General features: G+C 49.9%; 1 protein-coding gene across 1 annotated transcript in view; it reads left to right on the forward strand.

Annotated features, from left to right (window-relative positions):
• IQCK (IQ motif containing K) overlaps positions 1 to 16,873 on the forward strand; it is a 79,272-nt gene that overhangs the window by 60,457 nt on the left and 1,942 nt on the right. Inside the window, exon 5 of the mRNA XM_089321649.1 lies at positions 1,223 to 1,334. Coding sequence (XP_089177775.1) covers positions 1,223 to 1,334 — 112 coding nt within the window. The remainder of the gene's footprint in view (positions 1 to 1,222; positions 1,335 to 16,873) is intronic.

A 16,873-nucleotide genomic window follows, 5' to 3' on the forward strand; every position in this document is an offset into this window, starting at 1 on the left:
CCTAAATAGATAAATCTTTTTAAAAAGTATGAAGTACTTCAAAGCATTCATGGAAAAATAGAAGTAACAGATAAATTTATATATTAAAAAAAACTCAGTTCTCACATCATTCCTGCCTTAGTGGGTTGTTTTGATGATTAAAATTTATAAACTACTTAAACAATGCCTGAGAAATAAGGGTTTAATAAATGAGCTATAATAACAATAAAATAAAAATAATTATAGTAACACTCCAGCTACAATAATATATCGTGACACTAGCTATAGTAACAATACTCTATACTATATACAGAGTATACTAACAACTGTAGTAACATATAGTGATACCATAGCTACAGTAACAATACTGTATACCATATAAGTGTATAGGTGCATAGATGATATAGTATATACTGTAGCTCTAGTAATACATGTCAATATCATAGCTGTAGTAACAATCAAATATAGCTAATTATTAATCATCTCCTTATTCTCAAGGGCCAGCATAAAGGCTAGTATGAAGTAGGCACTCGGTTAGTTGTGTGAAATGGAGCTGCGGTTGGTGTATCAGCCGTCCAGACAACCGTCACCAAACACGTGTGGCTATGGAGCACTCGAAAGGCCTCTAGTTGACACTGGGATGTGCCCTGTGTGCAAAAATGCAGGATATGGCGAACATAGAATACAGAAAGTAAAACCTACACATAACTTTCATGTTGAAGTGATGCAACCTTGGCTGTTTCAGGTTGGGTAGAATATATTCTGACAACTATTCTCACTGGCTGATTTTTATTTTCCGTGGCTGTATGATGTCCCCGTGGGATGGCGCAGGTGATCTCAGCCTCCTGTTAGCAAAGCAAATCTTCGCACCATTTCCTCCGTGCTCAAACAGGACCTGAGTTTGATGAGTGCTCGGTCAGACAGGGGTAGGGAAGCTGTCTTCTCCCAGGGGCCTTTCTGATCTTTGTAGCATCGCTCACAGGCCGTCCACAGTGACCCGCTCAACACGCAGCCGGCTACAGGTGGATTGGGTTTCCAGTCCTGCCTGTGGTTGCCTGGGCAGGGCCAGAACCCACGACTTCCGGGGCACAGGCAGGGCGGTCCGCACCACTCTGGAACACCGGTTCACTGAGCGTCACAAGTACCCCCAGCTGCCCTGGACAGCGTCCTCCCACGTGGGGTTCGCAAGCCGACGCGCGCGAGCCCGCAGCAAAGGGGCCACAGCTTCTCCTGCGTTTTCCAGGTCCGCTGCGATCCCGAGATTCAAGAACTGCGCCAGTGGCAGAAGCAGCTGCGCGAGGACAAGCACATCCGCCAGCGAGTCCGAATGTTTTGGACCAAACAAGAAATAAAAGGTCAGTGTCTGGGTTCGCAGTCTCTGCTTCATTCGGGGAAAGCCCGACTTTTCTTCCAGGCTGAAGAGGGAAGACTTCTGAGACGGTACAAGGTCCCTGCATGACCACGCGGAGCCGACACGGAACCCAGTCTGTGTGTATGGGGGCGCGCGCGCGCGCGCGGTGGGGTGGGGTGGCTGCAGGTGCAGGCTCTGATCAGGAGCGATAGAGTTGATGTAACTGACGCGGCCACAAATTCACTGTCACCTGTGTCTGCAGGTTTTTTTTTTTTTTTTTTTTTTTTTAAAGACATCCAAATGCCTCATGATTTTGGAAGCACAGTGTCTACCAACATTATAAGTAGTTATTCTTGGCTGTGTGTCTGAACTTAAATGGTATTTTATGCTGGTCATTTCCCCTTTCGTAATGGTTAGTGTTTTGGCGGCCACTTGACCGGGCCAAGAGATGCCCCGCTAGCCGCGGAAGCATTATTTCTGGGTGTGTCTGTGGGGGTGTTTCCGGAAGAGATTCGCTTTTGAATGGGCAGGCAGAACGTGAAGGGGCTTCAAGCAATTTGTGGAAAAGGGAATTTTAAAACGACACACCTGTTGCATGAATTTTGGGAAGCCCCCCTGCAAAGCACACGGTCCTCCCTAGGGAGGGTGGGAGGGGTCCAGTCCTTGGAGGGGGCGGAGGGTTGACCTGACTCCACCTGACCGAGCTGTGCCGTCCGTCTTCACCTGCCCTTGGCGCACGTGGTTCTCGGGCCCTCCCTCCCCCATGGGCGGCCATTGTGGGCACCAATGGTTAAACCTTAGAATGACACCACCAGCTTTGCAGATGGCAGATTGTGGGGCTTCTCGGTTTGCGTAATTTTGTGAGCTAGGCAGGACCTCCTGGTAAATCTCTTCCTTGAGGCTGATGTTGTGGTGCAGTGAATGAGTTCAACATGGAAAGTGCCCAGTGCAGAGCTCATCAAGTTGGCAGCTTTAGTGCCCCTTAGAAAGAAGCCACTCGAGCTATTCCTGGCTGGCTGGCTTAGCACAGGCCTCTCTGTTCCATGCACAACTGCTATTTCATTTCATTTCACGTCTGACCTGGACGACAGGGCGGTCGCCATTGGAAAGGTCAAGTTAAAGTGCAGTGCACTTGTTGCATACGGGCTGCAGGTGCTCTGCTGTGCATTGGTGGACTGACTTGGGAGCAGGGAGAGTACGGTGCTTGGCGTGCGAGCCCGCAGCCAGGAGGGGCAGTGTGGCAGCGACCCCCCTCCAGCCACCTGCTGCTTGCTGCACTTGTGCCTTCGAGGCCTCCAGATGGAACAGTGCTTGCCACAGGCGATGGGTGCTCAGTAAATGCCCTAGTGCAAGCCGGGGGCAAATTCTCACTACGCTGAGACGCCCACCTCCCAAAAAAAGCCATTTCTAAAGTCGGTCCCCAGGGTGCAGTCAGATAAAAAGGAAGTCATCCAGCATTTAACATTTAAAGGCTGCGGGGTTAGCCAAAGCTGCCCTTGGAATCCTAACTACCACTTCTAGCTATGTGACCTTGGTCTGGTTAGCTTCGTTAAACTTCATTCTGTCCCATACAACACGGGACACAGGCATTGCTAAGGGGTTACAAGAGATGATTGTTCTTTGGTGGGTTAGCTGAAAGGTGCAGAGATAGAGACAGGGAGAGATCTCCCACCTGCTGGTTCACTCCGCAAATGCCAGCAACAGCTGGGGGCTGGGCCAGGCCCAAGTCTAGAACTGGGACCTCCAGCCAGGACTCCACCTGCTGCCTCCCGGGATGCGACTCGCAGCAGCTGGAATTGGGAGTGGAGCCAGGACTGAAGCCCAGGCATTCCCACAGGGCTGTGGGCGTCCCCTGCTGCTCCAGACACCCACGCCAAGAGACGGTCTTTAGAGCCAGTTCCCCTAAGGGCCAGTCACTGCCATTATAGTGTTGCTGAAATGGCTGTGTGGTTTGAGGCAACCGTGTGTGGATTTCCTCTGGGACCCGCCAAGCTCCCTGGGTTCCAGGTAGGGACCACGCTCGTCTCTTTCGTGGGATTGCTCCACACCCAGCGTGGAGTTCAGCACAGAGAGGTGGTTGGCACAATTTTGGCAGCTGAAGCTCCGGGCTCCCCGCACACATGATGAACCAGAGGCCTAGGAAGGTCACGGGACTTGCCCAAGTTCACACGGCAGCAGAGGGTCTAGGACAAGCGCCCAGACGTTCCCTCTCTCCCGCCTCTGTTCCAACACAAGCCTCAGCGACCAGAGAGAGCTCCGGACCCAGACTTCTCGGGAAGTTTGGTTTCCCGCGTTCTCCTTCCCTGTGTTTGGGCTGAGCGAAGCCTCCAGGCAGGGACTGAATGACGAGGAGCCGGGTACCACCTCTAGCCCACCGAGCGCAGGAGACAGTTTGTTCCTTTAGGCGTCACCACCCTGGATGACTTTGTTAAGCTCACACATTAGAGTCACTGCCTGTTTCGATCTGCAGAACCTGGGCAGCGTGGAAGATTCGAGAATGTGCTTCCCCTAGCCAAGGTGACATTGTCACTACCCCGCAGAGACCTCCCATGAAGCAAGTTGAAAACAAACAGAAACATGAGTTCATTCTTCTTGCAATCACTAAGAGCAAGGCAGTTGCAAATGAAAATGTTTTTTTGTTGTTGTTTTCAGCTCCAAGCAAAAAAAAAAAAAAAAAAAGCAAGCACAACTCCTTAATGCACAGATCCAGCCAACATCATTTTTTCTTTCCATAGACGTTAACCGTGTTCTGCTTTGGTGTTTACAGTACGAACATAGTTTACCAAGTTCCTTTCTCGGAGCCAGCATCAGCTGTCGGGCTGGAGCGTGCTCAGACCGAGCCCAGCTCATGTTGCACCGAGTCAGAAGCCTGCCTGTCCCAAATGCCATTTGCCTTGGGGACAGAAACGGCGTGAAGCTATCCTCAGGTCTCTAAGCATTGGGACAGATGCAGGGATTATTTTTAAATGTGTGTGCTAAGAATTTCAGCCACTGTTAGAAGAAGATGCCCAAGTCATTTTCAAGACGTGATCAAAAATCCTGTCTGGATTAAGAGTGTATTTTTAACTCCATATAGTCAGTAATTATTTTCAGATGTGCTTTTCAATGGAATATTTCTATTTTATTTGGAAATCTAGTATGCACAGGGAAAAACAAATTGTAGAAATTGTTCCCATAGCATTAGATTATGTCTCATTTAAACGCACATGCATGCACCTGATAACATCAGATCAATTTCCCATACACGGGGTACTTCCAAATGTTTGCAGAAAATGGAATTTTAACAGCTAAATTTATTTTTGGTGAGAAAATCCTGAAATCCATGCATATGAACAGTCCTCAAAAAAATCGTGGAAAATGCATATTTTATGAAAAAGCTGCATAAGGATTTTTTTTTAAAGATTTATTTGAAAGGTAGAGTGACACAGAGAAAGGGAGATACACACACACACACACACACACACAGATCTTCCATTTGCTGGTTCACTCCCCAAATGGTCGCAACAGCCAGGGTTGGGCCAGGCTAAAGCCAGGAACCTGGAACTCCATCCAGATCTCCCACGTGGGTGGCAGGGGACCAAGTATTTGGGCCACCTTCCAGATCGGAAGGAGGGCAGCTTGGACTGGAACCAGTGCTTGGACATGGGGCGCTGGTGTCGCAGGAGGAGGCTCAACCTGCTGTGCCGTACCGCTTGCTGGTCCTTATGCGTAGATTCCAAAAATGCTTTGCACCAAAATAAATTCATTTTTAAATTCCATTTTCTTAAACTTTTTGAAGTACTCTGAAATGTGTAAAGGGATATTTTTATGTACATACAAGCAACCTTTAAATGACTCATTTTTTGATGTTTTGACAAAAAAGCAGGGCTTGGTGGGGGGAGGGTAGATCTGTGGGAAGGGAGGCGTTGTTTTCTTCCTGTTGGCTTAACTATTTATTCCCTACCTTAGTCTAAGCACGGCTTGTGGTAGTCACAGACACATATGCTCTATAATCTTTTTAGGTAAACATGGTAATTAAGGTAAGGAGAGTTTAGGGAATGCAGACAGCCACTGAAAGTATGAAGCAAAATAATCCAAGACCTATACTTGCTAGAGATTCTTTTTTTGAAGATTTATTTATTTATTTGAAAGTCAGAGTTACAGAGAGAGAGAGAAAGAGAGGTCTTCCATCCTCTGGTTCACTCCCCAATTGGCTGCAATGGCTGGAGCTGAGCTGATCAGAAGCCAGGAGCCAGGAGCTTCTTCCGGGTCTCCCATGCAGGTGCAGGGGCCCAAGGGCTTGGGCCATCTTCTACTGCTTTCTCAGGCCATAGCAGAGAGCTGGATGGGAAGTGGAGCAGCTGGGACTTGAGCCGGCACCCATATGGGATGCTGGCACTGCAGGTGGCAGCTTTACCTGCTAAGCCACAGCAACGGCCCCGAGATTTTTTTTTTAATTTTATAATACTTAACTGAGAAATAAAAATGGTATGTACTCAAGGTATACGACGTGATGATGGAATAGATGGACGTGTGGTGCAGTGGTCACCACAACTGACATATCCATCACCACCCATACTCAGTGTTCATGGGGGGGGGGTGGTGAGGACACTTCAAATCTGCTTTTTTATTAATCAAATTCCAAAGAGCCAATACCATATTATTGACTGTAGTCAGCATGTTCTATGTTACATCCCCAGAACTCATTCATTGTATAACTGGCAGCTTGAATCTTTGGCCAGTATAAAGTTTTCTTAGAGACAAAACAAAAAGTTTTTTGTTCACATTGCCCACAAGAAAAAAAGAAAAACCAGTCGTTCAGGACAGGCCAAGCTCTTCCCTAATGCATTTTGGAGCGTGAATAACAGGCTCAAAAATGTTCCTACGATAAACAGAAACACAGCTCTGAGCTTCCTAGAAGCCTGAGCAATAAAAGGAATAGGATCATCGATGGCTCACGGTGTCCTCAAGACCAAAACAGGGTCTTGGAACCACTTTGATTCTTGGAGCTGAGACGTGGTTTGTCGCTGACGAAGAGGACACCGCTGTTCTTCCCCTAAACATAACAGCGGGTTCCTCAGAGTCACGTTTGCTTCCCGCGGGAACAGGTGGAAGCCCTGGGCACGGGGTAGAGCATTCTTTTCCCCGTTTTCAGGTCAGCTTGCAGAGTAAGTCCTGACTTCCAGGCTTTCTCCGTGGCTTGAAGGACGTTCTTAAAATAAGCTCATCTCGGCCACACCACCTGCTGTGACCTTTGTCTTTCCTGCCTGCGTGCCTGCTGGGAACAGATAAGGACAAGCAGTGGCTGTCACTTACCGAGTGGGTACCGTGTGCCAGGCACGTGCTGCCCACACCTGCTCCCCCAGAGAGAGGCTATCGTCTGCAGTGTACAGATGAGGAAGCCGAGGCCAGGAGGAGACGAGACTGGTACAGGGCCACACAGCCAGTGGGACCGGAGGTGAGGGATTCGAACCCAGATCTGCTTGTCACCTAGGAGGAGCTTTGCAAGCTTAGCTGGGGGAAGGGGTGGGGGGTGCCTAAGAGCCCTGCCTCCTGCCCTCCACACTAAGCCCAGCTTGCCCACAGGTCTGGTGAGGAGGCAGCAGTAGGGGAGGCTGACTCTCCAGGCCCACGGCAGCAGGGTCTGCCCCTGTGTTTGGGGGAGACATTAGAGCAGGAAGCCAGGGTCAAGTGAACCAGGAGGAGGATGCTGCTCCCGCCCTCCTTCCCAATCCCCTGCCCATGTACAGGTGAGGAGCGGAGGAGGGCACTGGCACCCAGGGCTGGGGGACTCTCAAGCTGCGGTGCAGGAAGTGGGATCTGGCATTAGCCGAGACCCTATGATATCAGCAAGCATCACCCATCACGTAACAGAAAGGTTCCGCCTTCAGTGCCTCACCCTCCTGAGACAACGGCCGTTGAGTGTGTCAGCCGTAGGTTTTTTAAATTTTTAAAAATTAAGTTATTTTGTATTTGAAAGGCAGAGAGAAAGAGACATTTGGAGATTTTCTATCTGCTGGCCCACTCCCCCGCCCCATACCTGCAGCACCCGGGGCTGGGCCAGATTGAAGCCAGGAGCCCAGAACCCCAGCTGGGTCTCCCGGGTCACTGGCAGGGGCCCGTGCACATTAGCAGGATGCTGGGTCAGAAGTGGAGCCAGGACTCGAACCAGGAACTCCAACAGGGGACGTGGGAATCCCAAGTGGTGATTTAAAAAAAAAAAGATTTATTTATTTGAAAGACAGAGTTATAGAGAGAAGCAGAGACAGAGAGAGATCTTCCATCCACTCCCCAAATGGCCACCATGGCCAGGGGTGGGGTGGGCCGCAGCCAGGAGCCAGGAGCTTCATTAGGATCTTCCACATGAGGGTGGGGCCCATGGACTTGGGCCATCCACCTCCATCTTCCCAGGCCACTGGCAGGGAGCTGGATAGGAAGTAGAGCAGCCGGACTTAAAACCAGCGCCCATATGGGATGCCGGCAGCATAGGTGGGCGGCTTGACCCTCTGTGCCACAGCACCAGCCCCCAAGCGGTGACTTAACTGCTATACCAAAGGTCTGCTCCCAGCCCATAGATTTTCTTTTTCATAAATCTATTATATACAAATATGCATGTATTACACACACACACATGAAATTTTTTTAACCCCATACATAGTGTTTTCGTAATATACACTTTCCACAAATTTTTGAAGATCCCTCATAGGATTTCAAAATGGTCTACACCCCAGTGATCTTTCAGTTCTATTTGCTGTGAACTGTCTGATGAACCCTTGCCTACCTGTACAGACAGGGAGCCGTGTTGGCTGCGCTGTGCCGGCCCCTGCGCGCTTCTCCCCATGGCTGTGTGCGCATGACCTGTGTCCCTGCCAGGACGTACAGCCCTGCCTCATCGCTGATAGTGCCTCCATTCGGAGGGATCAGAGCCGCCTTTTCTCAGAACCGAACCCTGTTTGGCCTGTATTCCAGGGCCCCATAAACATTCCTGCTTAATTACAGAAGTGTTTATGGTGTCCATTCCAAGAAGTGGGACTGCTGGGTCAAAGGACATTCACGCGTGGGGTTCCGGCAGCATCGCGGTGCCGTCATCCAAAAATGTGGTGTCAGTCTGTGCCTCCTGCCTCCACCCCACGGTGGGGCTTTCCAAAATGAGAGTCTTTGCAAAATGAGACTCATTTTGCCTCAGGGATAATTCTCCATGAGGTCATTGTTTTGGTAATACCGTGGCTTTTAAAGAAAAGAGCTTTATCTGCAGATCTAAGTCATCATTTTCATTTTTGATTTTTTTTCCTTCCATCTCTCCTCCAACTTCAGCTTCTTCTCCATTTTAACCCACAAAAGAGGCTGATTACGAGGCACCTAATGACTCCACGCCTCGCTAATATCTTCATTGATTCTGTTTTTCAGACCCACCCGTGGGTGGGGGTGTTTGTATGACGTCAGTTTCCCCCAGATTGCTTTTCCTTTAATGTGTGCAAAAGTCGGCACAGCTGGGACACGATTTTACCGAAATGCTTCAAGGTCCCTACTATTCTGCTGAAATAAAAAGTAAAATAAAAGATGAGTTTTTTTCTTAATAGTTTACACTACAAGTTCAAGACCCCCCCAGAATGGAGGCACCAACCCCAGCGGGGCCCCTGGCCCACTCCCCTTCCCCCATCAGGCTCTGCTTCCTGTCCCCTGCCTGGCGAGCCCCCCCGCCGCCTCCCCCCACCACCCTGGTGCCTGAACTTGGCCTTACATAGCCCACCTCCCAAATGACCCACTCTGGTCCATAGCTGTGGACAACAGCAACCTAAAGGAAACAGAACTCTTTCCAAAAAGCAAGTAAAGCAGAAATATTTGCTCGTGTGGCCGATCTAAATGGATAAAGACCAAATGTCTACTAACCCACCCCCCCTGCCCAGGGCTACCAGTGATTCTCTCTACCTGGTAGTAATGCAGGCAACTGATGGGCTCACTAATTCTTGTATGCTTTTTTTTTTCTACAACAGAAATGTAGGGGATTTTTTCCCTCTCTTTCGGTTATCCACATTTGCTAAAATAATAAGGAGCATTCACTTACATCGCGGGCTTCACTCGGAGACAATCATTTTCCCAAGCACTTTGCTTGGAGCGACCCAGCCGTGTGGCTGCATCCATTCGTCTTCACAGTAACCCTGTGAAGAAGGCTCTGCAACAGTGCTTCGTTTTATAATAAAGACCGATTTCAAAGGCAGAGTGGAGGAAGGGGGGTGGGAGAGAGAATCTTCCATCCACTGGTTCACTTCCCAGATGGCTGCAATGGCCTGGGCTGGGCTAGGCTGAAGCCAGGAGCCAGGAACTCCCTCAGGTCTCCCACGTGGGTAGCTAGGGCCAAGCACTTGGGCCGTCTTGCAGTGCTTCCCCAGGCACGTTAGCAGGGAGATGGATCGGGAGTGGAGCAGCCAGCGCCCGTACGCGATGCAGGTGATGCCCAGGGCCTCACAGGGAGAAAGTGGCTCAGCCAAGCAGCGTGCCCCAGAGTCCCGGAGGCTGCGCTGTGCCGCGAGGCACGGGGGTTATTTGTGGGGTGAAAACGTTCAGAACTCTGTTGGTGCTGGGCGTCTTACAGAGCCATGGGTGCTGCCGAGGGCACAAGTGCTCCCCACTCCTGTTCCTTGGGGGGGACTCAGCCCGCCCCCCAAGCTACCCCACCTTCCCCCTGCGAGTACCACTCCAGTGCTGGTGACACGCGGTATCCCCTGGTCTCTAAATTTAGGAGTGAGCGGCTAGAGTGTCTTGCCAGTTTTCAGATCCAACTCTCATTAGTCCAGGACATGGGAAAAATTTAAAGGTACAGCGCTCTGGAGGCCAGGTCTTTAGAAAAACAGACTGATTCCCGTTTAAACAATTAGATAGTTAAATAATAGCCAAGCAGCACGTTGTTCTTATGAAAAATACAAGAAACTAGCAAGAGATCTAAAGAGATCTCACTGTCTCTGAGAATACTTTCCTATGTAGGGAAACTATATATTTTTAAAAAGATTTATTTATTTGGAAGGCAGAGTTACAGAGAGAGAAGGAGAGACAGAGATCTTCCATCTGCTGGTTCACTCCCCAAATGGCCGCAATGATTGGGGCTGTGCCAGGCGACAGCCAGGAGTTGCAAACTCGGTCCAGGAAGATTTTTAACAAGCGCCTCTGCTGAATAGGAACAGAGACGGAGGAGACCTGGGAGCCTCGCCTGTGTTCTGTGGTTGCCGTGCGCATTGGCACTGCCTTCTTTGCTTCCCATGGCATCCAGGGAAACTGTCATTGAAGAAGTCTCAAAGCGACATGAGAAGCTGTTCAGGATTAGCAGCTAAGAATGGAAGAAAGAGTCCTGGGCTTGGTGTCCCAAGACCTGCATTCAAGCTCTGACCGGCAGCTTCCTAGATGTGTGTCCTTGAACTTGCCGATTGTTCATCTTTTAACTGAAAAGTGGAATAATACCCCCACTGAAAAGCCCAACTGAAAGACAAGTGTATTTATTTGTTTAAAAAAAAAGACTTGGAGTGGGCACTGTGGTGCAGTGGGTTAAGCATTCCATTTTAGAGTGCCTGTGCAAGCCTGCCTGCTCCACTTCCCATCCAGCTCCCTGCTAACGTGCCTGGGAAAGCAGTAGAAGATGGCCCAAGTGCTTGGGCCCCTGTACCCACGAGGGAGACCTGGAAGCGCTCTTGGCCCCTGGCTTTAGCCTGGCCCAGCCCTGGCCGTTGCTGCCACTTGGAGAGAAAACCAGCAGATGAAAGACATCTCTCTGTATATATCATTCTGCTTTTCAAAATAAATAAATCTTAAAAAATATAATTCAGCTGGAGTGGGTGTTAGGTGGGATCTCATTGTGGTTTGATGTAAATTCCCTTGATGGAAAATGATGCTGGGTACCTTGTCATGTGACCATTGGTAATCTTTAGAGAAACATCCATTCAAGTCCCTTGCCCTTCTAAATTTCACTATATTTTTCTCACTGAGCTATGAAGGTTTTCACGTGGTTGCAGGTACAGTCTCCATCAGCACATGATCAGCAGTCCTGGGAGTTGTCTTTTCCTTGTTGCTTTCAAAGCACAAATTTTGATGATGTCCAGTTTATTTGTTATCGGTCGCCTGTGCTTTTGGTGTCATGATCTAGGAACCCGATGCCTAATGCAAGGGCACAAAGCTTTGCTCACTTCTTCCTAAACGTTCTATAGCCTGAGCACCTTTATGCAGGTCTCTGGCCCAGTCTGAGTTATCCTTGTACCCAGTGTAAAGTAAGGCCCCAGGCTGGGCCAGGTGCTGGGAGTGCGATGGGAAACAGAAGACAATACACTGAGCTGCTGGGAGCTCCGAGCCTATGGGGAAGGCAGTGTAGCAGCCACGTGAACACCAACACCAAGGAGCGCATCACTGATGTTCAGGGTGCTGGGAGAGGTGGGGGTGAACGGCGCCAGCAGGTCCTTGCAGGCTGAGAGCTGGTGTGTGAGTTCGCTGGGCGTGAGTGGCAGAAAGGGCCACTGAGGGTGAGTCTCCAAGGGGGACCGCCAGGAGAGTGCAGTGGCCCCAGGACCTTGGGAAGCACTTCCTGACTTCAGCTGGGCATCGGCAGCTTCAGAAGGGCTGCCCAGCTGGATGAGCATGGCTGCAGGTGGGGGTGGACCAGATGGTCCGGTGGCAGTGAGCATGGAGAGGTGTGGATGGATTTAGGAGAGAGTTATGGGATAAAATAACAAAGTTGAGATGAGTGACCCCTTCCAAAGAGGTATTTTTGTTGATTGTTAAGTCTGTTTCTCCCCACCATAAGTGGTTCAAAGTGTCCGTGTTTTCTTTTCTTTTTTTTTTTTTTTCCGACAGGCAGAGTTAGATAGTGAGAGAAAGACAGAGCGAAAGGTCTCCTTTACCGTTGGTTCACCCCCCAAATGGCCACTACGGCCGGCTGGCGTGCTGCGCCGATCCAAAGCCAGGAGCCAGGTGCTTTCTCTGGGTCTCCCATGTGGGTGCAGGGCCCAAGCACCTGGGCCATCCTCCACTGCACTCCCGGGCCACAGCAGAGAGCTGGACTGGAAGAGGAGCAACCGGGACAGAATACAGTGCCCTGACCGGGACTAGAACCCGGGGTGCCGGCGCCGCAGGCGGAGGATTAGCCTAGTGAGCCGCGGCACCGGCCTCTTTTCACTGTTATCAGGGGGCTTCTTGAAACCCTTGCAGTATGATTTCCATTCCCATCTTTTTTTTTTTTTTTTCATGTATTTGAAAGGCAGAGTTGGAGAGAGAGAGCGAGAGTGAGAGAGAGAAAGAGATCTTCCATCGGTTGATTCACTCCCCCAAATGGCTGCAATAGCCAGGGCTGGGCCAGGCCAAAGCCTGGAACCCCATCCTGGTCTCTCACCGGGGTGGCAGAGACCCAAGCACTTGGGCCATCTTCTGCTGCTTTCCTGGGTGCATTAGCAGGGAGCTGGATCAGAAGCGGAGCAGCAGGGATTTGAACCAGCGCTCTTGTGGGATGCTAGAGTCGCAGGTAGCAGCTTAACCAGCTGCACCACAACCCTGGCCCTTTTATCCCATCCCCTTCTTTTAACGATAAATAAATTCGATTTCTGGTATTTAGGATTTCTTGATTTGAGCCCTGTATTGGGGTCTGAGTCAGCCACCTGGATGATGGAACACTGCCTCCCAACCCCAAAGCACAGAAAGCAATAATTCCAGTAATTGTTTATTAACTTGTCACCCTTGTAGCAGCGCTGTTTAAAAATAAACTGGAGTATTTGTGTCCATTTCCCTTAAAGGAAACATTTAACACACAGCCGCTTCTGCCAGTCTGAACTGGATGGGAAGTGTTGATGCCCTAAACACATTCAGAATGCCTGGGGTGTTTCCAAAGGCTGATCTTGGCGGCGGCAGCTGAGAATGACGAGAGAAAGGAAAAGTCACGGGACAGAGCCGCCCGGGGTTGTATGCTCTCCTGCACGGCCGTGACTCACAGCCTGTGGAAGGCACACAGTGTGGCAGGGGGAGCTAGCAGCCGGAGACCGCTCACACTGCTGCACTCCGATCACGCTCTCTCTGGGAAAGGGAGCTGCCCTGGTCAGTTGAGATGCAGAGAGCAAATATCAATATGTAGGTCTATAAACACAAGCGAGTAATACATACATGAAAGCTTACACAGGGGCCGGTGCTGTGGCGCAGCGGGTTAACGCCCTGGCCTGAAGCACTGGCATCCATATGGGCGCCGGTTCCAGTCCCGGCTGCTCCACTTCCAATGCAGCTCTCTGCTATGGCCTGGGAAAACAGTAAAAGGTGGCCCAAGTCCTTGGGCCCCTGCACACCTATCGGAGACCCAGAAGAAGCTCCTGGCTCCTGGCTTCGGATCAGCACAGCTCTGGCTGTTGCGACCCTTTGGGGAGTGAACCAGCAGATGTCGCTACCTCTCTCTGTAACTCTGTCTTTCAAATAAATAAAATAAATCTTAAAAAAAAAAAAAAAAAAAGAAAAGAAAGCTTACCCAGTGATTTGAAAATCTTTTTAGGAATCATTTTTTTTTCAGTTTTCCTTTCTCTTTTTTTTTAAGGTGTATCTTACGGATTTGGAAGGCAGAGTTACAGAGATGGAGATATACACACACACATTCCATTTGCTGATTCACTCCCCAAAAAGTTGCCAGAGGGGTCTGGCCGGCTGATGTCAGGCGCCTGGGACTCCATTTGGGTCTCCCACTTGAACCGTCCTCTGCTGCTTTCCCAGGTACATTAGCAGGGAGCTGGATCACCAGCGAAGCCATCAGGACTCAAACCAACACTGCAAATAGAGGACGCTGGAGTCACAGAGGCAGGTTGACCAGATGTACTACAATGCCGCTGGGGTGGGGTAGGGGAGGAGCCCACCGGCCCACCCCATCATCCAATTTTTCTACAGTGACTGCTTTCATCAGGTACATAAGTAATAACGGCAGTCCCGTTCTTCTAATTTTATTTTATTTTTTTGTGGCTGAGGTCAAACGTACATGGAGTAGGGTACTCTGGTCATAGCATGGAGCTCAGCGTCCACCACATGACCCCCACCTGGATCAGGACGCAGACCACGGCCAGCATCCACGCCCTGGTCCATGAAGCAGTTCCCTTCCCTGAGTCAGCTCTATCCTGACTTCTCCCATCACAGAAGAGTTTTGCTTACTCTTGAACTTGACACAGCTGGAAAACACCACATGACCTCATTTCTGTATGGCTGCTTTTGTTGAATGTTCTATCTGGGAGACTCAGTTGGGTTGCGAAAGCCAGCTCCAGGTTGCTCTTTTTCATTGCCGTGCAGTTCCCCCGTGTGTGACTAACTATCTCAACTGTTTTCCCTTTTACTTGGGTTACACCCAGTGTTCCTGTTATGAAAAATGCTATTACCTTGGACACTCTTGGTAGCCTCTCATGGAGTCTATACAGTACTCATGTCAGATGCAGACTTGGAATTGCTTGGTCATGGGGCATGCGCGTGTCTAATTCTAGCAGATCCTTCCAAGTGGCTTTTCCAAAGTGGCTGCCCCATTTTTACATGGCCGTAGTGGGGCGTGAGCTTTCCAGCCCCTGTGCGTCTTCCCCAACACCAAGCACGATGAGTCTTTTTCATGTTACGGCTTCAGTGGGCAGCGGCTGCCCGACTGGGGCTTTGGTTTCCCCGACGACTAAGGAGGGTGCACACCTTCTGCTGTGCTTTTCAGCCAACGGGAACAGCATTTTGTTCCTACATCCAGTTATGCTCTTGGGATCTCTGATGGGCCAGTTTGCCAGCACGGTGTTGAAGGAATAAGCACGTGTTTTGAGAGCAGACCCCAAGGCCCCTTATGACATAAACACCCGCGTCCTGGGAACACACTCCAGTACACCTATGTTGGCGTCTGCCTGCTCTCAAGTTCTTGGCTGTGCCGATGGCTGAGCGTGCAAGATAATTTTCAGATAAGTGACGTCTTAAGAATTTTAAAAGATGCTAAAGTGAACTCTGGTGATTCAGATTATATTTCTGCCATCCTCTTAGGGGGAAAGGCATTCATATCTGTTGAGCACCTGCTGCCTACTATTCGATGGCACTGGCACCATGGGCCCACTGGCCCAGGCATTTTAAATGCACCCTTTGTAAAGACCCTGGAGGGGTGGAGGTGATGATACCTACAGGTCAAAGGAGGAAACTGAGGCTGGGATCATGGTGTGTGTGTGTTGGGGGGTCACCCAGCTATTGAGTGGCAGCACCAGGACTACAACGTAGAATCTGCTTCATGCCCAAAGTCCGCCCTTCCATTGGCAAGCAAACTTGTGGTGGGGGAGGGGATATTGTTTTTCCAGCAATCTGCTCATCAAAAACTTCTAGCAAACATCTCATAGCATTTCTCCTAACGGTCTCCTCCAAGGCAACCAACATCGGACCTGGTGAGACTGGAGAGGTCAGAGGTCAGCTCCTGTGCCGTTCCTAGAGCTTCCAACTGACCCTTGACCCTGTTTCTTCTCTTTCCCCTATCTCTGGGCTCTGACTGTAGAAGCTCTGCTTCCATGTTGACTCTGCTTTCAGTTCTGTTTGTCTTATGTATGGTGTATATTTTTAAAAATTTATTTGAAATTCAGAGTTACGAGAGAGGGAGAAAGAGAGAGAGAGAGAGAGAGAGAGAGAGAGAGAGAGAGAGAGAGAGAAAGCGAGCGCGCCCAAATGGCCACAATGGCCAGGGCTGAGCAGGGCCAAAGCCGGGAGCCAGGAGCTTCATCCAGGTCTCCCACATGGGTGGCAGGGGCCCCGGCACATGGGCCATGGTCCACTGCTTTTCTCAGGTCATTAGCAGGTAAGCTGGATCATAAATGGGACAGTTAGGACAGGAACCAGCACTCACATGGGATGCTGGTGGCACAGGCAGCGGCTTAACCCCCCATACCGCAACGCCAGCCCCTTGTCTGGTACATTTTCTGATGATTCCTTAAGAAAGTTTCCCCCAGTTGTGTGTCATGTGCGTATGCTGTAGAGCATTTGGAAAAGTAAGAATCCACCTGTTTTCCATCATTTTATCTGTGTTTAGCTAGTTTTTTTTTTTTTTTTTAACAAAACCTAGTTGGGTTGCTGGACCATAACTTATTCGAGGCAATGGATACAATTTTGGAGGTGATGAACGCATGGGGCAGTCACACTTAAGGGACATCTGTCCCTTGCCAGCCGTTGCTTCTCCAAAGGCATTCCGCCCGCAGCCTGCTTCTCCACCCAGGCTATTAGCAATGTGCAGGGGCCTTGATGAAATGCTGGTGTCCAGGCCCCAGGCCCCGCACATGAGAATTTCTGAAGTGAGACACAGGCACCAGTCCCTTCCAGGAGTTGAGCACCTGTTTCTTATGTGTAGCTGAGGGTAAGAGACCCGGTAGTCAGGGGGTCTCTAGCTCCCTGAAACACGCCACTACCATGCCTTACACACACAGCCTAAAAGACATGGTTCATACAGTATTTTAAGTGATTTTGTTCACAGCTACAGAGTGTGGAATTTTTGTTGACACCCAACAACTTTCAGGTTTCGGACCATTTCAGAAATCCGGATGAGACACGCTCACACTCTATAATTAGCAGTAGCAC

Source organism: Oryctolagus cuniculus, chromosome 19, assembly GCF_051225735.1.
Source record: "Oryctolagus cuniculus isolate XC-2025 breed Fujian yellow rabbit chromosome 19, ASM5122573v1, whole genome shotgun sequence".
NCBI classification, from domain to species: domain Eukaryota; kingdom Metazoa; phylum Chordata; class Mammalia; order Lagomorpha; family Leporidae; genus Oryctolagus; species Oryctolagus cuniculus.